The sequence below is a fragment of the Agelaius tricolor genome, unplaced genomic scaffold (genome assembly GCF_023055355.1).
Source record: "Agelaius tricolor isolate 1412-34295 unplaced genomic scaffold, bAgeTri1.0.p SCAF_34, whole genome shotgun sequence".
Classification (NCBI taxonomy): Eukaryota; Metazoa; Chordata; class Aves; order Passeriformes; family Icteridae; genus Agelaius; species Agelaius tricolor.
Genome location: NW_027269294.1, coordinates 2,749,384 through 2,772,868, shown reverse-complemented (window position 1 = coordinate 2,772,868; position 23,485 = coordinate 2,749,384). Strand labels below are relative to the sequence as shown.

General features: G+C 37.2%; 1 protein-coding gene across 8 annotated transcripts in view; it reads right to left on the bottom strand.

Annotated features, from left to right (window-relative positions):
* Nucleotides 1-5,142: 5,142 nt before the first annotated feature.
* Nucleotides 5,143-23,485, bottom strand: part of GAB1 (GRB2 associated binding protein 1) — a 91,997-nt gene continuing 73,654 nt past the window's right edge. For 2 of the 8 annotated variants that reach the window (XM_071452341.1, XM_071452346.1), the window contains exons 7-11: nucleotides 12,627-12,716; nucleotides 10,780-10,873; nucleotides 10,316-10,439; nucleotides 7,243-7,365; nucleotides 5,143-7,034 (exon numbers count right to left, since the gene is read on the bottom strand). In XM_071452341.1, coding sequence (XP_071308442.1) covers nucleotides 6,876-7,034; nucleotides 7,243-7,365; nucleotides 10,316-10,439; nucleotides 10,780-10,873; nucleotides 12,627-12,716 — 590 coding nt within the window. In that variant the 3' untranslated portion in view covers nucleotides 5,143-6,875. Of the gene's footprint in view, nucleotides 7,035-7,242; nucleotides 7,366-7,982; nucleotides 8,059-10,315; nucleotides 10,440-10,779; nucleotides 10,874-12,626; nucleotides 12,717-23,485 lie in introns of those variants that run through there. The other 6 variants (XM_071452342.1, XM_071452343.1, XM_071452344.1 and 3 more) reach the window with 6 other exon arrangements.

Here is a 23,485-nt window from a genome sequence, read left to right as displayed (position 1 = left end):
CATCAAGATTTCCTCCTGCAGCTGTTATTCTTAGAGCAAAAAGGGACTTTAGAAGTTGGATATAGACCTTCAGTGAAAGATGGGGATAAATCTGAAGAAGAGGTTTTTTAAGCAGGACATAATACTTTAATTTTTCTGTTTTAACTACATGGGCTTTTTCTATTTTAACTACATGATCCCTTCAGTAATAGTTCTAGTTGGATTCCACATATACACAAGTATCTATCTGCCTCTACACCCAAATTTCATACATTGATGCCTCTGCCATGGCATCTTAATCTGATTTTCATGGTTATCTTGCTTTTCTTATGCTGCTATGTTTCTCCTCAGTTGTCATCTGGGCCAGTTTTCCCCACAGTGTTTAGATAGTTAAATAGTCATGAAAGACTTGGAAAAATACTTTGACACTTAACATTGATAAATATCTACTTACCTGTAACTATAGTACCAGATTAGATAGGACATACAGGGGCTTCCAACACAGCTTTTATTGGAAAAACGATGGACCCTCATGTGTGCTGTGGATTATGGTTGTTTTCTGCCACATTTATTTCCTGAGCCTTTGGTTTTAGACATGAATATGCTTTTTGTAGTAGCCTATAATCAATGCTTTGGAGTTACTGCTTTGTATACATCATCTGAATTCCTTTCTGCAGCAGTGACTATTCTGAATCATAACAGATATTTGCTACATTAAAAAAACCTTCTGCTCTCTCACAAAAAACAGAGCAGCTTTTATAAAAGGAATTGGTTTTCAGCCCTCCTTTAATTAAAGAGAATAGCTGGGGAGAAATTCATGTCAGAAATACACAGGAAATCAAAGTATGACTTCACCAAAGAACTACATGTCCTGGAGAAAATGTAACAGCATTTTTTCAGATCATTATGATGCAGGGGAGGTAAAAACTACTAAGAGAAAAGTCTGACACTGTGTGTGCAGAACGGCTAATTTTAAATAATTTAATTTTTTTTATGTTTTGTTTGGGTTTTTTAAAAGCAGAATAACATCCTAATTACAGAATAATAATTGCTTGCTTAATTTCAAGTTTCCATCCTTATACACAATGCACCTACTAAAGGAAAATCTCAAGATCTTAGAACTATCCATTGGAAATTTATCCTTAAATGTAAAACATTGTTGGGAAGCCAGTGTTTTGTGATTCTTGATCCCAGACTTTAAAGACAGCCCTTCTCCTGGTATACCAAGTGCTGTACAAAAAATACAGACCACAGATACCCAAAAAACGGGGTGAACAATAGTATTCATATTGAGATACAGCACAGCTCCCAAAGCGTGCTTGCATCACAATTCTAAATATTATCCTACTCATTTTACATAGAGGAAACAAACCCACCAGTCCTCTCCAAAACTAAATTTTTGCTTGAACTCTTGATATTGTTTTTAAGCAAACCACTTTTTCAGAGCTTGTTGGTGCTTCCCTGATACTGGCCACAGGATCTGTGTCCCAACTGCTAAAATGAGCACTGGAATTGGGGGCACCTGCACCATATGGTGTATGAGGAGATCAGAGGCTAAATCCTGGTCCTGGGTGGCTCCTTCACTTTTTTCCTTCTTTTTCAGAAGTTCAAGGGCCAAGTCTGTTTTGTGCTTCCTCATATTGGGCTGTCAGTGAGTAGAACTAAAGGCAAAAATGTCTTAAGAATCATCACTTCTTTCATTTATGGAGGAAAAAAACCATAGTTATAACACAAGGTGTGTTTTTCAAATTCAATTCCTAAACTTTTATTTAAATAATTGAGTAGAAAATTTTGGAAAAGTTCTTGGAACTTTCGCTTACTTAAAGAGGACGGCGGTGCCTTGAATATGAAATTCTGCTCCTCAAAAGATCCTAAATGGATTTGTGTGCCTGGGGAATTTGAACCTTGTTACACATAATGCCTTTTCAAATGCTGCTCTATGCCTAACTGGACATTAGGGACCATAACTCTGAACATTATTTGTTTCCAACATTTAGGTTTTGATTATGATTAATTAAAAAAAAATTAAATATACACACCATGAATAGGTATGACTATGAAGATCACATCAGCAGAGGGTTGAATCACTGTTTTGATGTAATTAACTCCAGACTCTGAGGTACACCAGCAGGGCAGTCTGAGGCATCCCCAAACTCACAGGTCTGCATCCTTCACCTCTAACACAAAATAGAAAGAAAAAACCCTTAAACCTTCAGCTAGTCTGCATAGTTTATAATTGTACAAAAACCAGCACAAATGCACGGAAGCAAGTAGTGATTCCTTCCTCTGAAGTATATTCCCTAAAAAGCACATAAAAATATGAAAATTTACATATTTTCAAGTCTGGTAGGAATTCAGGGAAAATAAGGCATATTTGCATTTTCCTCCTCTTCTGGCCTTCTGATTAAAACAATCAAACTGGCTGGGTACCTTGTGCAAGCCCCCCCCCCCCCATTAAACTCAGGACCTCAAAGAACATTTATTAAAATCTTATTAAGATTGGCCTTTCTGAAAATATGACACACATTTTCTTTTTATTTCACTGCAGATACAACTCACTAGGAAAAGGCTTGGCAATGATGAGGGATCCTAGGAGAATTTTCAAGAGCTAATCATGATGATTACTACAAGTGCTGGCTTTATAATTGCAGGAAAACTTTGAGAGTCCCCATTTTTCCAACTTGGTGCCTTATGTTCTAAACTGTACAGGATTTTATTCTATTCCATTTTAGCATATTATAGCTAAACATTTTGTGTGTGTGCACAGCAGATTACACAACTGTACACTTCAGCTAACCTGCTTCTAAAAAAGCTGAAGCAAACAGATAATGCCTTTCTAATGAAACATGGAAATCTTCTTTTCTAGACCATCTAGAAAGAAAACCACTGGCACCAGAACAGTCTAGTTCAGTTTACTTAAGGATATGGCAAAAACCTTTCACCTGGTCATGCATCCAATACCTGTTCTCCTCCCGTTTTTGCTACTGAAAATTAACATCAGGGCTGCGGAACCATAAACATATTCTGGAAAACTTAAAATGTCAAAGATATTGTTCATAACCCTCTCAACATCTTTTCTTGCATCCTACTCTGCACCTTGTCAGGCTGAGAGCTGAACACAAGATGTTTGTTCAGTGAAGGCAAAATCCAGAAACCTCATTGCTTGGGATTTGGTTCATCTACACCCAATCAACACAATGTTTTTGTGGAACATCTATTACACTAATTGCTAGACAAGCACCTTTTTTTGTGGTCACGGCCATATTAGTATTCCCAAGAAATAAAACAAACAACAGGAAATTAACATTTAAGAAGCAGTTCAGTGCAATACACAGAGATCAAGAGCAGATCTAGGAAATATGGAGAATAATCTTGAAATATAAGTTCACCTGTGGATACTGCTGAGCTTCTTAAGAACTACAGGTACAAAATATTTCAACAGATGAAGTGGCACTACTGCTGCCCAAATTGCACACTGATATTGTATGGCAGCGCTTTCTCCTTGAGCAAATAAATATCCATTCACTTGTCATGACACAAACCTCTATAGGCTAAGGAGGGAATGGAACTTCTCTCCGGGGCTGCCAAGTCTCCAAAGTACTTTTGCAAGAGTACTACATATATATATATGTGTGTGTGTGTGTGTGTGTGTGTGTGTGTGTATACACACACACACACTGCTGCAGTAATAGCTAAACTTAAATTTCACTGTGATAAAAATCTTGCTCGGCTCATAGTGCACTGTAAAAGCTAGAGAGGTGCCTGTCACTCCCTAATTAGCTACAAGAAGCAATAAATTCTAAATTACTTAATCAAAACTGCCATACTGTAATTTGTCTGTACTCCCTAGGTGTGGCACTACATCACAACTGTCATACATGAATGGTTTGTTATTATTTTTTTACATAAATACAAATATCAGTAAAGAAAAAAAAGACTAATGACCACATTTTCACCTTTTCCCATGTCACATTACAAAGTTCTAGTGGAACAGAACAGCTGTGTTTGCACCTGCACTTCATGAGGTAATAGTGATTATATCACAGTGTGTAAAAGTGTGGCTATTGGTACTTGGCAGATAAAGAAATGTTCAGATCACACCACGGAATGATACCAAATCACCTCTCAAGTCAATCTTAGTGTACAAGGCACCAAGTTTTCTTTCAATTTTTAAGAGCAAGATCTTGTGTACTTGTAAAAGACATATTGCATATATATATATATTTGCAATTTATAATGACACATGCTGCAATGAAAACTGTATCTGCAACTGGTAACATAGAGTTTGAGCAAAACAAGAGAAAACTTACCTGTTTGAAAAAAGAACACTTGACAAGCAACATTGACAAGCTACTTCTGCACCAGTATCTACTTGAGTTTCCACCAACTTGCCTCCAACTGAAGGGTCCTCACAAAGCTAGTAACTGAAAGTGACACAGGGCTGATATCAGTTTCACTTGCTTTCTATCATCTACAACTTTAGGAGTCACATTTCCCATTTTATATTCATATCCTTAGACCATCCAAGAGCTCAGACAGATCTGCACCGTGAAGCCCCTGTAGCTTCACTGGTGAAAATGAGATATATCATCAAAAGTTAATATCACACCTCTGATTCTGAACATACCATGGACAGTATGTAAGTATGGAAGATGTAACACTGGAATGTGGGGGAGAAAACTGCTTAGAAACCTAATTAAAGAGAAATTGTAGACTGATACTTAGAAAATGTTACACTGTCTGTACAGTGTGGAAGCTCCTGTTTTCCTTAACGAAAGAAAGGGGAAAAGCCTAGAAATTAAGAGTGGATTCTCAATCATAATAACAAATAATGTTGTGAATCCAGCCAAATTTTAAATGAAGGAAGAGTAAGTGTAATCTGTAAATCAAGGACTGATATCAGCAAACTTAGAGCAAACCCATCTCCTATCACTGGCTCAGCAAGAGAGGCTGGCTTAGGAGACTGATTTTTTCCTGGCTCCCAGAGGAGTGGGAATTCACATTATTTGGCTTCTTGGCGCAGGGTTTTAAATCAGAGATCCAAGTTAAAAATTATTCCAACTGTACATCTACAATTCTGAAAAAATGTGCTTGGTATCCAGGCACCTTCCCAGACACACTGACATCCGTTTGCTGCTTTGCAAGACAGAGTTTACACACCAAAACAGAACAACTTGATTTATTTAAAATTCACCTCAAAATGCATTGTGTTCAGTTTCTTTTTTCTAAATGAACATTCAAAGCATCAAAATATTACTCATTTAAAAAGAACATTTGTTAGGAAGAAGATAATTTACATACTGTAAATTGTGGCTGTGAGGGAGAGAAACAACTGATGGTAGATTAGGCACAGTACGAAGGCCAACATGCCAGAAAACAATGCAGCTTTAAGCTCAACTTTTAAATGATCTGGCCAAAAAAACCCCAACTGGGCAGGAAAATCAAACCAACCACTTAATTGAGGGTATTTGTATAAAACAAAAGTGTTAGTAAGTTCTCTATCTAGACCTAGCTCATTCATGTATTTAAAGAATTCTATCTTCTTCCAAATAACAAAAAACGTTTCTAAACCAAGGCAGATTATTATTTGGAACTGGCATAGTAAAATAAAGGATCACAGTATACAGAGTTTAAAATCCTGTACCAGGAAAGAACAACAAGTGGTGTACAAGGGGATAATTTAGGTACATTATCTAATTTTTAAAAACAGAGATATAAAATATCAATTGCATAGGGATTTAAATATAAGGCCAAGCAGGAGATTAAAGTAAAATAGAGCTCATAAGAAGGGCACTATGGTGTTAAAACATAGTATTTCCATTTGAGTTAATGTCTAATTCAAAATCACAGTATTTTTTGCTAGTACTACAAAAAGTGAATGTCAAACTGTCCCATTAATCTTGAACTGAAAACTGACATTAGAACTTCTAAACAGTACAAAACTAAAGCTCATTGTCTAAACCTGATCAGTGTATTAGCACAACAGTGCTTGGTACGTACCTGATTTATATACTCTACCTTCTGTAAATAATATAAAGGTTATTTCTTGTTAATAAGTGTGAGATCACAATATTACTGCATGCCATCAGTGGTTTGCAGGCTTACTTGACATTTAATTATTCAGTCTTTGAAAGTGTAAGATCCCACCCTGCAGAATCTTCACTGATTGAACACAGAACACTGTCATTAATAAAATACAATAGAAGTTCCACCACTAACAACTAACATATAAGCCAAGATTTTAGGTCTAAACCCAGTACAGTTCATTATTATTAACTCACAGCTATTTTTTGTTAGGAAGGTAAACCTGTAGACTTCCAAATAATTTTGTATGTATTAAATATAAACAAATATGTAACTAACTGTTGTCTCTCGGCATTTCAAGTAGATTATTCAATTGTGAAAGTGTTTCTGCAAAATCAATTTTGAGTTGTTAAAATGAAGTTCAAATATTAATTTCTGTTTCTACATGTAGCTTAATTAACCTAAAATTGTGAGGAATAGTAGTGTAAGGAAAAAAGAATTCTCCAGATTAATTAGACATTAAGGTACACTAACTGTGAATACCTGAACCAACATTGTAACTGAAAAAGTGCATAAACACAGTAATACTACAAATGTGTTAACTACAGAACAAAAGGTTTTCTGAAACCTAAGTAATATTATTTTACAGGTTATTTACAGGCTGTGATTTTTCCAGACACCACAGAGCCAATTCATGATCTTAAAGTTCCTTTGATATATTCAAAGCGTCTTTTGGCTTCCAACCTATTTGGTGGGGAACTGATTCCCACCCCAGGGAATCGGGTACTGTGCAGCTGAACAACACTGCCATTGTGTTTCTGTGATTCTTCAAAATTCACTTCTTTCCATTCTTCAAAGATCAAGCAGTGTTTTCACTTCACGCTTTTCGTGGGTGTCTCAGACTCCGTAGACTGTCTGCCATCAGTCCATGCCTCCCGCGTGCTCTTCAGGGCCAGCGTTTTCTGCTGGTCCACCACAACATAATCGACTCTCTCGTCTGCCACGCTGCTGCCTGAGCCACTGTTCTTCTTCTGGGAACAGTCAGAAACAAGTTCAAGTAAATTAACAACAAAAAAGCAAGTAGGTGTCCCAACCAGACACAGAACAAGCACTGGTTTCTCTGAAAGGTTCAACACTGTCTCTCCACTAAATCATTGGAGAAATTACCATTAGGAGATCTCACTGAAGGCAATTTTGAACTCCTGATGGCAGAAAAGCAAGAGCTGAACATCTGCTTACCTTACGAGGTGGGGTAGACTTTCCCGAATCTAGGTCCAGATCTAAATATTCCACTTGTTTATCTCCTTTAGGTTTTACCATAGGGCTGCTTCCTCCATCAAGGCTGTTGCTTCCAAACAAATTCTGAAATCATAATATAAACAACCTCAGCTACAAATGTACAAACTAATGTGGTCCACATAATCAAATACGCTTACTATAAACTGCCAAAATGTAAAAGCTTAAGGAAACAATTGCAATCACTTCAATCATGGAAATTTCATTGACCCTGCATAGCAAGGGCATACATTCTATGTCAAAAATGGGACAGAGTCAAAACCCAATGGGAGGAAAAAACCCAAAAACCACCCCCCCCAAATTTAAGGTTGCCAACAAACCCATCTGTCCTTTCCACTTAATGTCCCCTTCATATAATGAAATAAGAACAGATCATGTTTTGTTCTTTTTAAATGTAGCTATTATATCTCAAATTTAACATTACTTAAGCACAAACTTTTCTATTTCCCTCAATTTTTGTTCAATACCTACAATAACATCTGCTTGACAGTAGTGGCAAATCTAAAAATGAAACTTTTACATCTCATTCAAAAATCATCACGATTAAGGTGAAAATCAAAGAGTATTGTTCAATTGACAAGATTAAAATATTAAAACTTTGGAAAACATGTGTAGGGCTGCCTGAACTGAAGTTGCATTGTATATACCTAAATTTCAAATAGCCCAGACTTTTACAACCTCACCTCCTCTGTCCTCTCCCAGCCTGATCCCTCCCTCTTAACAGGTGTTATAGGAACAGTACAATAGAAGGACTCTTCTCTAAAAGATAAAGAAAAAACAGGAAGACAGAGGGCAGCAGTCAGCAAAAAATGAAGAAGGCAGAAGGAAAGACAGAAGGGTAAGGCTGAGAGCAACTTGAAAGAAAAAGCAGAATATTGCTGAATTTATTCACTAAAACATAAGTATGACATCAAAGAAGATGCTTCAAAGCTGATGGCAGAAAAAGTTGAAGAAATACAGATTCCTTGCTAAGATAGAGTTGGAACAAGTAAAAATTCTCAAAAAGTCAAATTTTAAAACAAAGGCCATGAGATATGCAGAAATCTTCTGGTTCTTTAGGAAGTAAAATATTTTATGGGCTAAAGCCAAATGGGCTGGGCTTTTTAAATGGAAGTAATCCATTATATCTCTACTGTCCAGCTCATTTAACATTAAGTGGTAACAAGGACAAACACAAACAACTAATGTGAAGTTCATTTTCCTTGCTCAAATTCTCAGAACAAATTTCTGTGTATTAAAGATACAAAAATCAGATTCTGTATCAATGTTTCCAAAATAAATTTAAAAAGCTGTTACTCATTAAACAAAAAATAATCTGTTATTTCAAACAAACTAAGCAGGTAGAACATAGGCATTAGGAAACAGAAATTTTAAATACATGCAAATGAAACAATGAAACAGAAAGGAAATCTGTTGAATAACCTTTAAACAGGACTGGTGCAAGCAAACAGAAGATATTAATGAGCTGGAGCATTAATTGTACCATCTTGGTATGGAAGTTAAGCCCCTGGAACAGCCTTCAGGACAGAATCAACAGGAACACGCGGGTTGAACTGTGATTCTGTGCAGGGAGAACTGTGGGCACGGGTGGGGCCAATCTCTGGTGTAATTATGGGATGGTTCTTGCACGTGTCAAACAGGACATCACCCATTACTTACCAATGGCCCTTGCAAGAGAGGAGCTAAGAACTAACATCAGCAGGTCGCCCGAGCTTGGTGCTTTTCCCCTGGGAAGCACAAGGCACAGCTTGGGGCGCTCCACGGGCTCTGGAGCCTGCACCCCAGCAACTCCCACAGGGAACAGCATGAGGGGAACCTGGGATGCAGCACCCAGAGGTGGCAGTGGTCAGCTGGGGGGCAGGGACACTGGAGGAGGCTGGGAGGGACCCAGAGCAGCAGGGGACAGGAAAGTGAACAGCATTGCAAGAGGAGAGCCCAGGGGCAGTGAGATGGGCCAGCACATGCCATATAAGAAGGCAGACACACAAACAGAACAAAAAAGGTGCTAGACAGGCCCTCCCCAAAGAAGGTCATACATAAATGATTTCAAGATGAAAAATACAGCTGTATCCCCTACTGAGAACCCAAACATATGAGTACACTGAACTGACTGGACAGGACTTGGAACAGCCTGGTCTAATAGACTGTCCCTGACCATGGCATGGGAGGTTGGAACAAGATGATCTTTAATGAACCTTTCAATCCATGATTTAAGGTCCCTATCAAACCAATCCATGATTCTAGACTAGACAAAAAGCTGAGCTCAAGATAGAGGTTTCCTCCAGTGTTTTATGCATATTCTAAACTATATTTTAGTTTAGGCCTAGGTCTACTGCTATTGTCTCTTCCTTAAAACTACTGCTATTGAGTCTTTTTCTCTCTCTCCTTTCCCTCACCGAAGAAAACCCACAGTGTGCATCATTAACTTTTCCTAACTAGCTGCACTCCATGCTGAGGATCTGAAGCTTCATTATCTGAGAAAATTCCCCCCAAAGGGGAAAAAAATGCAGACATTTAATACACAAAGACTCCTTCTATCTTCTTCTTTGAAAGACGCCTAATAAAATACACATGGTTCAATTTTCATAGAATGTATACCACAAGTATCAAGTGGTTTTTTCCCCTGTTCCTTCTACATTTCCTGGAAGATGTCCTTTTAATGCAGTTTTTTTAAGCATGTCTCAGAGGTCCTAGGACAGTTTATTTCCCTTCATGTCATAATACTGGACTCGTGCATAGCCCAAGGATAAACAATTGCAAAGAGGGGACAAATTCTAGAAAAGAGGTAGAAAAAAAGTCATGTTGTATACATGTTATATATCAACCATTTTCTTTATGCTCTTAACTTCTTCAGTGAAATCCTACCAAAATTACAGCTTTGCTATGGAGATTTTTTTATCATTCTGCTGATCTAGAAGCATAAAGGGAGTGATGTTGAATGAAGGATCTGTGTTTGCATGATTTAAAAGTAAGGACTGCACAGGAAGAGAGTAGTTAAGATGTAGATTTTACATACTGGGTCTTCAGAGGACTGATTTGGGTTCATGGATACATAATTCTCTTCACTGTCGTGCGAGTCACTGCTGGAAGTTGTGCTATGAACTGAATCCGGTCTGGGAGACACGGGAAACCTGGAGGAGCTAATTACCAGGAATTATTTTACAAACAATACATCTGCAATACCTTAAACCTCCTGGTAAACAACAAAAAGAAGCATATTAGAGCTGAAATTTTCATTCAAGCTTACTAGAGTGTCACATTTTTTGGTTATACACAGTCCCTTATATTTAATATCACAAAACAAAATTTCACACAGACACACTTTATTTCAATGCACAGACACACACGCAGACTCACACTCTTGCAAGGGAAACTTCAAGCTACAAACAAGCTAAAAATATGATACAGATGTACACACATTTATTAACACTCCAGTCACCAAAATGATTACTCTGAATGAGGAAAAGCCAAGGAACTTACTCTCGTGCAAAGCTTCTGGTGATGGGAGATCTAACTGGAGCTTGTAATTCTTCCCATTCAGGCAGAGGTTTTATTTCTAGTGGAGCTGGTTTTGCTATGTAAGAAACAGACAACTGTAAAGCACAGAACTTTCCTAAACAAACTTAAATTTAATAGCTTTGCACAGACTAAATACAGAAAAAACCTTTATCTTTCAAATAGTAAATACTAGTAAGGAAAGGGAGACACTTCCATTTTCAGAAAGACATGATATATTAACTTACATTTTTCATCTTTTCAGGTAATGAGAGGAAACATCAATTAAAAAATTAAAATATAAAATAAAAAAACCCACTGCAACTGCAGAATTTTGCAGCATATACTTGTAGGCAGTAATTCTGTTTTGAAAAGAGATTTTGAAAGTGGCAGCATCGTGTTCTGTGCTCATTGTGTCTTGACGACTTGTGGAGCTGGCAAGCCCGGGGCAGGGCTGATGGGCTGTTTCAGCAGAACCAACTCTGGGGACTTGTCTTGGCTCAGAGCCAGCTGTCAATATGCAAGCTCTGCCCTCACTGTGCACATGTGCCCTTACTGCTGAGGTTTCACAGCTCCATGAGTGGGCAGAACCCGCAGCTAAGACTAAGTCTGCAAAAGTGAGAAATGAAGCAACAGCAGGAGGAGCCTGGCTCACTTCAGAGATCATCCACAGTCGAGCCATGTGCCACTCATGACAGCTTGTGCCACTCATGACAGATAACATAGTTCTCAAAAAAATTGCCATTTTTAAATTTCATTTTCAGAACAGAACCATGAGTAGGCTATTAGCAAGAAACACATTATCCCTCCCTGCAGCTTATATGTCTCACACGTCCTAAACATTAGCAAAAAAGAAAAGTATAAAAAGGCTTGTGGAAAAAAAAATATCACAGAGTCAAACTGCTGTCAACTTTATCCTCCCTAAAACTGTTTTTAGAAAACAAAATGCAGTGTCATCATAAAAACTGCCCTTTCTGTCCTTGTGCCCCCTCCCACCATGAGTTTTCTGCCTCTTGGCAGGTTCACTGAGATCAAGTGTCAGGCATGTAGTAACAGAACTGAACATGACATAGGCAACATGATACTAAAGCACAACTGACACAAAAAATTATCAGCTTGGCTCAAGTTTTCTGTAAAGGTCTGAGGCTACCTGGCAGGAATAAACAGTGGGCAAGGTGCTGCTGCTGCAGCAGACAGAGACAGGATTTCATCCAAAGCCCACCAAGAACAGCACAAGTATTTCATCCTGTTGCAATGCACTTCAAAACCCAAAGGTAATCAGTGATACTTCTCTGAGATTTTTCAAGTTGTTCATTATTTTCTCTACTTCTTGTGACTATGTTAGGCAGCAACTCAGCATCTTGAATAAAGCCCATCATATTAATTACAATCCTCTTTAAGGTGCATAAATAGATGTCTGTACTAGTGTGTGATCAGAAGATCAATATTTTGCTTCATTTCAAGACCTAAGTGAACTGTGACTTCAGGTTATTGCCTAATAAAAGTTTCAAGTAACTTACAAGTTACTATGTACAATTTACAAGTTGTTACATATTTGCTTCTAAATAAACAGACAAAATATAAGCAGCCACAACTTAAGAGATCAGAACATTCATGTTAATATCAAAGAAAAATTTCCATGCACTGTTCAAGCCAGAAAATCTTTAATTCCTTATACAGGAAACTGGTTGCTTGGCATGGAAAATGCATCCATAACCTTAGACTATAGCAGACTAGAATATGCCAGAGTTATTCTAAAATAACAATTTTTTAAATTTTTGCTTCACTTATTTTTATAAAGCTCCATATACATAGAGTGCTAAAGTACATACCCTTTCTTCTTGTAGTAAAGTCACCTATGGTTTGTGAATCAGTTCGCTCTAAACCATGTGGTTTAGGTCTTAAAATTTTAGGACTTTGACCTAATTGGCAAAAAGAAGACTCTCTTAATAATATTCTATTTGCAAGTGGAAAACTGGAATTTTATAAACAAACATCACAATCCCCTGAAGAAAACTTAATCCCACAAGCATAAGCAAGCTGCTGAAGGAGATTTTACCCTCTAGCTGGGAATCACACTAAGGGTTTAAACACCAAACCAGAAACAAAGTAAAGACTGCATGCAAGTAACAAATATATTGGAGGCAAATGTAAAAGCTGTACAAAAAGGCTGAAAAGTGCATCAACAAATATTGCAGTGATCATTACTACTAACTGGTTTGATTAAAAAAAAAAATAAAAGTACATATTTGAGGTATATTTAGTATCAAAAGAGAACAGTCATGTTTCAGATACAAGTTGAAGTAGCCTCAGAGAAATTAAATCCTCCTTAGTCACAAAATTTCTTTGGAAATAATGACTCTTGGTAGTCTCCATTCCTGTGGAACTCTTGGGAGGTCTTCTACCTGATGTCTATCTCCCACTTGAGATGCCCCAAGAATCTTTTTTTACCAGTGTATTTCTCAAACTTGTTCCCCAGAGGTCTCCATCTGTCTGTACCAAACCCCACCACCCTGACCCTGCAGACACAGTGGGATTTTCTTCCCAGGTTTCCAGCCTGCATATGGCCCCTCCACCAAGGCACAACCCAACCTGCACCAGAAATGACCCTGGCATGAAAATGCTAATCATCTCCCTGCAGAGAGCAATGCAAATCACCTCCCAAAACAAGGATTTTCTTTAGCCAACTTGACCAAACTCTGCAAGTGTTCCAGGTCATGCCATCTATTTTAAATAAACATGATCAAGAATGTGTAATAGCCCTAAGCTTTCATTAAAGTCTATCTGACAAAGTATAATATTAATATTTATAAATAATAATATAATACTAATGATATAATATAATATGATATAATATATAAAATATAGAATAATATAATATTATAAAATATAGAATAATATATTGTTACAAGAATATAAAATAATATATTATATTTATATATTTAATATTAAAAAAGGCAAGTGCCTTCAAGTGGTACACCAAGAAGCCATATGAAAAAACCAAATGAAAAGTTTAAGTCTGGTTATGTCAGAAAGCTGCCCTACAGCGCAAAATGGAAAAGGACTGGTACAGACTAAGGTGTGGTACTCCCAGCAATGGGTGAGAATGCTTCACAAAGAATAAACTTGGCAACAAACACCACAAGTTTGCAAATCACTACCCCAAGGGTTTTGCATATGAAGTGCTCTATTAGTGTTATCACTGAAGTATTGGGAATAATCAAGTAACAACAAGAAAGGTAAATACAGGTTTTGTACTGTATCTTAACTTCTACACAGTGCTTCTGAGAGAGCATGCAGGTAAGATAAAATTTATTTATTCATTAGTAGTGCTGCATAGCAATTTCCTTAAAAAGAAAAGGACATGAAGTCATTTTTACACAGACAGTTCTTTTCCAATTTCAAAATCAGATGCTCCCTTAAATGGCTCAATGTGCTGATGAAACGGGTGAGCAGTTGGGCAATGCTGACCAAAGACACAGACTGTGAAGCAGAACATGAAGTATTCCTGACTAGAGCCAAGTCAAAAGCATGAGCCAACATGCTGATGTACTCAATTCTGAGCTGATCCAATATTCTCAAGTCCTTGCCTATAACTCTCTGATAAAAGCCTCCCTATTTAAAAAGACCAGGATCTTCAAACTGATGGAACAATTTAAGAAGTTGAAATCCAAACACTTTTTGATGTGATCATAATAATTTTGCATTTCAGTTTTATAAGCTGCTGATCATAATGATTTTGTATTTCACAGTTTTATAATCTGATTGAAAAGAAATCTGGCTCAATACAACTCAAGTTAATCTGCACTGACATAGACGCACAGATTGTAAGCACAGTGAGAAAACCAGCAGAGGTAACAGAGTTAATTCAATTATTTAAGCAGTGTGCATTTAATAACCTCTGCTCTTATAACCAAACAGACTAAAGTGCCTGAAACCCATAATACAAAGAATAAGCTCAAGGAACTCAAGGCTGTAACTCATTATTTCTCCTTCTGTTAATGATGCTACATGGTCTAGCATAGCCAACCTTTCTGAACTGGCTATGCTTTTGTAAAACGTGGCTATTTTGTAACTGCCTGATTCCCACTTAATTTAGCACTTACACCAACCACTCAGATTTCCAGAAGAGCTATATGAATAAGTACAGGTCCCTTTAATACTTCTACATCAGAAAAGAACATACAGAACTCACTGAGCTTTCATCTCTTGCTGCTGGAAGACTGTTTAATCTCAATAAATTTGGTGGCAAACCAGCTTGCTGCTTCCAACCAGCCAGGATAATGCAATTCTTCACATTCAATGTGTCATAGAGAATTAAAATATTTGTGGAGAGTGTTTTCTTTTTCCTCCCTACAAAACAAAAAGAAAACCCAAAGGCCTAAACTCTGTTAAGGAGCTTATACTGTGCAACAGGAAAGACCTGACACCAGGGAAAGGAAAAGAGGAAGGGGGGATCAAAATCACAAATCTGAGGTTACCTATTTGTGTAATTGCAGAATTCTTGCACCCTGTTTTTGCCCATTTAAGACGATAAAGTGACATGAGCCAGGGCACTGAAAGCCCTTCATAGCATCCCTTACTGCTTTCAAATGACAATTTTCCCCAGGAGCACATCCCTGTATCCCTGAAAAGCAACAAACTAATTAAAATATGGAGGGGAAACTGCTTCCCCCCTATACAGGAGGCTGGTTTCCCACATCTGTTCTATCCACAAATCCTCACTAAAGTGTCACAGGGCTGCTCCTCAAATCAGTGTAGTGACAGTAGGGGTCTATGGAGAGCCTGGCTCCATTAGGCATTCCAACACCAGCAATACTGAGGAACACATTTCCTGTGGTTCCCACAGGCCCAGATTTACCTCATCTCAGCAAAGATAATACTTTTAACTTACACACCTATTCTGGGAAAGATAAATCTGGGTAAAGGAAAGACAAGTTTCATTTATGCAATTTATTTTTTTTTCAAACTGAAAAGGAAATAAATGTTGAACACCACTGGATGCAAACCTACATGGGGGAAAAAACCCAAAAAACAAATAAATTATGACAAGTGAAACCAACCAAACAAGAAGTGAAAATTAGATGTTTTTACTGTTCTATCAAGTCACCACCTGTGAAATGCAAAATGCTACAGCCAGGAGAGAGAAGCTCAGTTTCTGCATGTTCTATCAGGCTATAGAAGGGCACTCTGAGCTGAAAAATCCTTAATGAAGTCCATTTTTTGTAACAAATGGCTGCTTGTACCAAGTGCCAGGCACAGCAGACGATTATGGCTGTGGCACTGGAGCACACTCAGATGCATGAATTCTGCTCCTGGTATTTGGGGCATGTCAATGCTGCCTTTGTCTGTCAAGTCACCAGGAGAAGAGTCCATTTGACATGTTGGAGTTAATTTCAAAAAATGGTTTAAACTGGAAACTCCTTTTTGGTTTTTGCATTGGCTCTTGTTGTTTTCCATAGAACACTTGGAATATAATATTGAGGCAGGTGAGGAAGTTGTCCCACTGCAGTAAGTTCCTGCATCAGTGGAGGTGGTCCTAATGGTTTTGTTTTTGAGGACATAATGCTGAAGAGATTAATTTGTTCTCAGACTATTGCCTTGAAACACCAGAACTAAACATGATTTCTGTTAAGGACACTTCTTTCCTGACTGGATGCTTGCTCCATGGCTTGCTGGCAAGGGATTTCATGTCAGGAAATTGCAAACATCCTCACAAAAGAGGCTAACACTTCTATTTAAATACTAGCTATTTAGGGCTTGAAATTTTTAGGCAAATATACTAATGTAACATAAAATTTGAGAAATGCATTATCTGTTTCTTGGACAACAGGAGATGAGACTGGGAGATCCCATGTAGGAATGCTAGAGCAGTGCTGTGCTTGGGATAGGAGGGGGAGAGCAAAAGGAGAAATCAGCCACATAAATGCACTGCATCCACACAAAAGTACTTTCAGAGAGAAAGAACTAACCACAGTTCCTTGTTTCCATCAACAAAACACATATCTTGACCCCTTTCCTTTGTAATTAGATTAAACTGAAATTTGCACTGAGCTCCAAGAATTCCCATACTTAGAATCACTGTAGATTTTTCCTCAAAAAACAAGGCTGAAATTCACTGTCTTGTTCCCAAACAATTCGTTATTTGGTTTTCAATTCTGCAGAGTAAACTCCTGCTTTTCTTCTCTTCCTCACCCAAGTGAACCCTGATTCCCAAGTACATGGTCTTCAACACAGAGCTCTACAAATATCCTGAATTTGCTTTTTCATCTCTGTTTTTGTAAGACTGTCTCCTGCCAAGGTACTTGTAATTAGAAACATGTATTTAGTTATGTAACATTCCAATACATTTCCATACTAGTATCCACCAACAAACAGGAGCATCAATAATGTGCTTTGTGCTGGCTGGGGATAAGATATGGATGCTGATAACTGTGGTCTCTTTAGGACAATAAAAACAAATTGAAATCAACTTATTCTTCAAAGTTATGAAATATAAAAAGCAGTCACATAAAGAGCTGCTCTTCAATCTTCTCAGACATCTTTATCCCCTCAAAACAACTTTTTACAGTGAACTGGTAATTTGAATGCTACAGAAATTAAGAATGAATTGGAAAAAATAAATCCAAGTGGATCTGACAGCTAACGTTCACTGTTATTTCTAAAATATTTGGCAAATGCTATAAAACTACTCCAAGAATGGCAAATGCCATAAAATTACTCAGTGAATACCAAAGCTATTAATCACCAAGATACTATTTGACTATTCTAATTTGTGAGTAACTCTACATGTCTGTATTTTATAAGCCCCCAAAGCACGATGAACTAAGAACATTCAATAACAAAGACTGTTTTAAAACCTAAGTACAGTGTTCTGGAGCATTTATTGATTAGCTGTTTAATGGTGCACTAAGATTTGCAAAGTCCAAAAGACTTCAAAAACAAAACACAGAAAAAAAAAAACCCACCCAAATTTAAATTATTCAGTGGAAAACTAAAGATTAACATTAAGCCTATTACAAAGTAATGGCATAGCATCAAAATATGTGCATTAAAAACTATGTTTTCTTGAAAAAAGTGATAAGGGCACAGCAAAGAAGAGAAAATTTTATGAAGATTATTAAAAATAGGGCATTATTACTCATGTTCTCTTGTTCCTGCTCTACCTCATATCTTTGGAGTTTAAAATTAGCTAAAAAAAAAATCCCTAGCCCTAATCCCTAAACTTAATCATCCCCAGCACTAGTATCAGAGTAAGTACTGCAGTTTATCTTTAGAAAACTGGCATGTTTCATTTTTTTACAACCATTATGTCCAGCAAATCGCAATCCTCTGCAGCTGTGATGCAGCCATCCAAATGAAATCATTATTGAAATCATTTGCTTTTTCGAAGTTTTAAAAGACAAATCACAGCTGCAAGTTAAGGACTGGTACATCACAGCAAGGAGTTATTTCAAGCCATTAAGTGAAAAACTAGACTTGTACAAGTAATTCAGTACAGGCATGGAGGAGGTATAATTTTCAGCTAAATGGGAACTTGTGGAAGATGAAAGAAGAAAAAAAAATCAATAAATTTGTACTCCACTTGCTTTACGAACTCTGAGGAAGCACCAAAACATCCCCCAAGTGCTTAATTTTTTTAAATTCCTAACTGGAATGAACAAGGGGTGTATTCTCTCTCCAAGAGAGAATTGAAGATAAAATGCATGGATTTCTCAAAAGCAAAATGAACAATACTTCTGTTCAGAAAAGTCATCACAAAAGTTACAGTTTCTTTTTCAACAGATCTTTAGTTCAGTTCTTGCTGCAGACAGAAATCACCATTCTCATATTTTCAATGCCTACTTGTTCTAAGCCCTCAGAACATAACTGAACCTTTATTAAAGAACATGCAAGACAATGATGATAGTGTAGAATACTGAAATGTTGCCAGTTCCTAATTATTATTATTATTTTTAAAGAGTTGTCAGTTCTCAGCGTCACAAATGCTGTCAGTGTTGCTCTGAAGTTTTATTTAAGGATGGTGTGGTACTCCTGCTGTATCAGGACATGGAATATGTTCACAGTGTCCAACTTAAATATTTACATGTTTGAATGTCTAACAAGGAAACTGTTCATCAGGCTATTTATAGCTACCTTCATGATTAATGAGGGTTCTTAATTTCCTTAATAATTACCTACTTGGCCTGGGATTTGTAGAGCACCACGCTACATTGAAACAATGGATCGTTATTCCAGTCATCCAGAAGCATCACAGTGGATCCTATGGGGACCAGAACGTGGCAGGTGCTTCCTGCCACAGGAACGCTCTGTACACAATTACCTTTTCAAGGGGGCCTCAGCTCCTTTATAAAGAAAACTGGAATTCTCTGTGAAGTTAATCCATCTGGGAGATGCTTAGGAGGAGTGGTGGCAAAGATACAGCCACATTTTTAGAAGCAATCCACGCATATTTGTGGTTTAACCACACAGATCATGTTTTTTAAGATTTTACATGAGAAAAAAAACTATGACAGAAGCAACCAGATAATTTTTTAAAACATTCTCAAAAACGACTAAACAATTAAACATTTTTAATCATGATTTCCAATTCCATGAGAATTTTCCTGCTCTCTCTTGGTTTCTTTTGTTTGTTTTCTTGTTTTCAAGCTGCAACTGGGTATTTTCTTGGCATGAAAATAAATGTGTGCATCACTTACTGTCTCTACATCCAAGTTTACCACATGATGGGCTGAAAATTACCAAGGCCAAGCAGCAGTCTCTTTTAAAGGCAATCATGCAGACTTAAGTTGTAGGATGCCTCTCAGATTAAATGCTGATATATTTTTGTTGAAATATAAGTCATCAAAAAAAACAACAGAAACAAACAAACAAACAAAAAACCCCACAAAAAAACCAAACCCCAATCCCCCCCCCCCCCCCGCCAAAACAACTGAAGCACCACATTTAACTATTGGTTATTTCTGCTATCAGCAAAATAATCTGTGCCACTCAGTCCAAAACTAGGACTGAAAATATTGTTCAAAACAACCTTGAATGCAATTAAACCCTAACAATATTTTGACACACAAAGTTTCTATTCAAGACAAATGAAGCAAAGCCCAGTGACATGTCATAAGGTGGGAATTCTAAATTCTGTATTGTCTCTGTCAGCAATTTGCTGAGTGATCCTGAGGGCATTGTTCTATCTCAGCTCCCCATGACCTGGAATTAGGACCTGAGCTAAATGGAGCTCCCTCAGAATGTGCTTTTAAGTATTATTGATCAAAAACTTTTAAAAAATGACATTTATATTAATTCATGCATGCATTACAATCATATACTATATTCAAATGAATAAGATTTAACTTTTGACTTTCATTTTACCATGGCCATTGTTAGTTCAGCCATATGCCCACTGTTCAAATATTTTTTTTCAGAATCTTAAAAAGCCCACTTTGGTATAAATGTGCATTAACACAGAAAAAAGAAGTTCACAATTAAATGTAAGCTGGGCATCAAGCTGAGATTTTGAGGAGGTCAACTCCACCATCTCCAATTCCATTGTTGCCTTTCACTTTGATTCAGATATTGAAAAACTGCATTTTATCAGTCAAGATGTCAAGCACATATTTCTTACGAGATTTCAACCTTTCAGATAGGACAATATTACATAGCTATAAGGAATTTCTCTGGACAGCTCCTAAACTGTTAATTAAAAAAAAAAAAAGTCTGTTTTTGTAGTTGTTTGGTGTTAAAGTCTTGTTTTAAGATCAGATACCCCTCTGCCCAAGCCATGGAAACAAATCCCACGGCAGGAGAGGGTCACTGTCAGGCCCAGAGACCCCCATCTCTCAAATGCTGCACCACTCAAATGCTTCCTCCTGACCCATAAAAAACAACTAACATCTTTTTACTTTTATTTTTGACCACAAACTTTTCACTTGGAAAGAGAACCTGGTTGCTCTTTGCTGCCTGATCAGTCTAGGGAGTCCTCCTTCATCTCACAGTATTTGGGCACCTTTAATTCTACTGCTCCTTCTTGGACAAACAGTATTTTGAAGAAGGCATGTCACCATCACAACAAATGTCACTTTTGCTCTGTGGCAGAACCAGCCACTGTCTTTGAATAATTCAGAGAGCAAGACCCATTTGCATGGGTGGATGCAGTGTTTTTTCTGCTTGAAATCTTTTACCAGCAAACACACTTCCAATTTAGCATCAGGACTACATGCAATTGCGGAAAGCTAAAGCAGCCAAAGCAGAAATACAAAAATAAATATAGCAAATGGTCCTCCATAACTAAAGAAACAGCACTCTGAAAAAAAACCAAACTAAAAAATAGATTATTTTTGTCATTCAGTTAGAGGTGAATGCAGAAAAGCACCTGCCAAACAGTCTCCATTTTGTCCCAAGCAATACATCACTTACCTTTTGGTATTCTTCTCTAAAGAACAAGTAAAAGTGTTTTGATTCAAGTTATTGGGGCAGAGAGACAACACCATGTTCTGAAATTCCTTTCAAGATTTCCAGAAAATACTGGAAGCTCCCCATAATTACAGAAGCAGCTGTGAGCTAGAGAAATGAAACTACACAAATCTGTATTGTAATCTCAAGGCTACAGATACTTTTATTCATTATTATTTTTTAGCCCACTTTCTGAAACAAAGGTCTCCTAGAGATCAGTGGAAAAAGGAACAGACTGGGGAGATCAAAGAGTCTAAGGCTGTAAGCAGCAAGCCCTTAAAATAGAGTAAAAGAGATGCTAAACACATACATTTGACAACAAAAAGCAGTGTATCCTTCCTTTATGTGCTGGTTTCACTGCATTATCCCTTTGTCAAATGCATTTTTAGCACTGGATATAACAAACCTCCCTGGCCCACAGAAACATGACCTGAACACGACCTAAAGCTAAAGCTCATGTGAAAGGTGTTGATGGTATTTCTGACAGCTTCCAAAAAGCTCAGAGGCAGTGCAAACACTGCTTTTGCAGCAATCTGTAACCAATAAAAAAAAAGACAGAGCACCTTCTTCTGACAGAACATGAAATATGCCCTCTTAACACCTTACCCCCAACACACCTCATCCCTGCAGTATTTTAGGGACCATCTTTTGGAGAAGCACCAGCTGTCTTCAACAGACATTCTTGAACCAATGGCATATCAAATCCCCTCAACATTTATTGGAGCAATAGCCTGAAGGTAAATATTTTATGTTCTGTTTCCTCCCCTTCTGTGTCTGCCAAAGATTTATTGAACACACAGACCTACTTGACACTTCCTTTGCACTAATTTGTAGCAGAAGAGCACTGCAGTACATTTACATAAACAGAAACAACCTGATAATAGAAGCTGCTACAAGAACTTGAAAGCTGAAAAAGCAAGACAGAAGAATATAAAGCACACCATTGTTTTAGTTAGGTAAAGGTCCATTTCAACAAGGGCTTTACATAATTTAATTCAAAGGAACCTACAGTTTTATTTTCCCAAAGGTATATCTCGAAGGAGTTATTTGTGTAGAGCTCTCAATTACTGAAATGGGATTATATCACCATTCCAATGTGTCATCAGATCTGTTCTTCACAACAATGGAAAACTTGCAGTGGTGCATTTGATAAAATTAGAGTGAGGCAGTCTCTGTGTGTGTGCTACTAAGATAAAACCCTTAGTGGTAAATCAGAATCATTACCATGCTTGGTAGCTCAAGATACTCACAAAACTTTTTTCAGCCCCTAAACACTATATCATATTTACTTTTAAGGATAGTTTTACTTTAAAATCACTTTAGTTTCTAAATTACATTAAACAATCCTATTATTTTACAGTGATAACGTTTTCCAAAAGTATACAGGCAAAAATTTCATCCAGTAACTCTACATTAATTAAGAAGTATGTTAACACATCTTGAAGTCCTTCCCCTGGTGTTAGCTACATCTTTCTAGCTATAAAGCATTTGAGAATGGGAGCAAAGCAGGAGCCTTAAATGCCACTCTAAATGTGAAACACTAATTCTGTTCCAAAAAGAGATATCCAAGAGCAATGATGCTGCCCCAGCAAACATCTGTGTGGCAGCTTCGTGCTGCCAACAGCAAAACTGAGATGTTTTTCAACACATACTTTTATTACTTTTGAAGGTCAAACATTTTATCAGTAAAATACACAAACTGGCCAGTCTGGAAAAATATTTTAAATTGGTTCAGTTCAATTTATTCTGAGAATGTTTTCCAGTATCAACTTTCATCAATCTCTTCCTGTCCAGTATTTCTTAAGGACAAAACAAAACTGCTGTCTGATAACACAGAAACAATTAGACACAAGCAGAGGGCCAAAAGTCTTAAAAAAGGCCATGTCTCAATTTTTGAAGATGGACAGGTGGAATGGTGCTTTCCATTGCACATACCTCATCTATCAGAGTGACACCCTCTACTCCCTTAATTACAGACGGTTTTCACTTAGTGGTAAATACTAATTTAAAGGTTTAATTAGTGAATATTTTGGATCATCTGAATATTAGCCATTATACTTTCCCACAATGAAGTCAGCCATTGTCAATGTAAATACTGATATTTTCAAGTACATAAGATTAAAAATAGGACTTACTCAAATGCAAAATAGGGCAGACATTTGACCTGATGTTCTTTAGTTCCCCCTTCTACAAGAAAGTCAGTTATCTTGTCTCAAAAACTTAGTAGGGAAACAAGTTTTTTAAG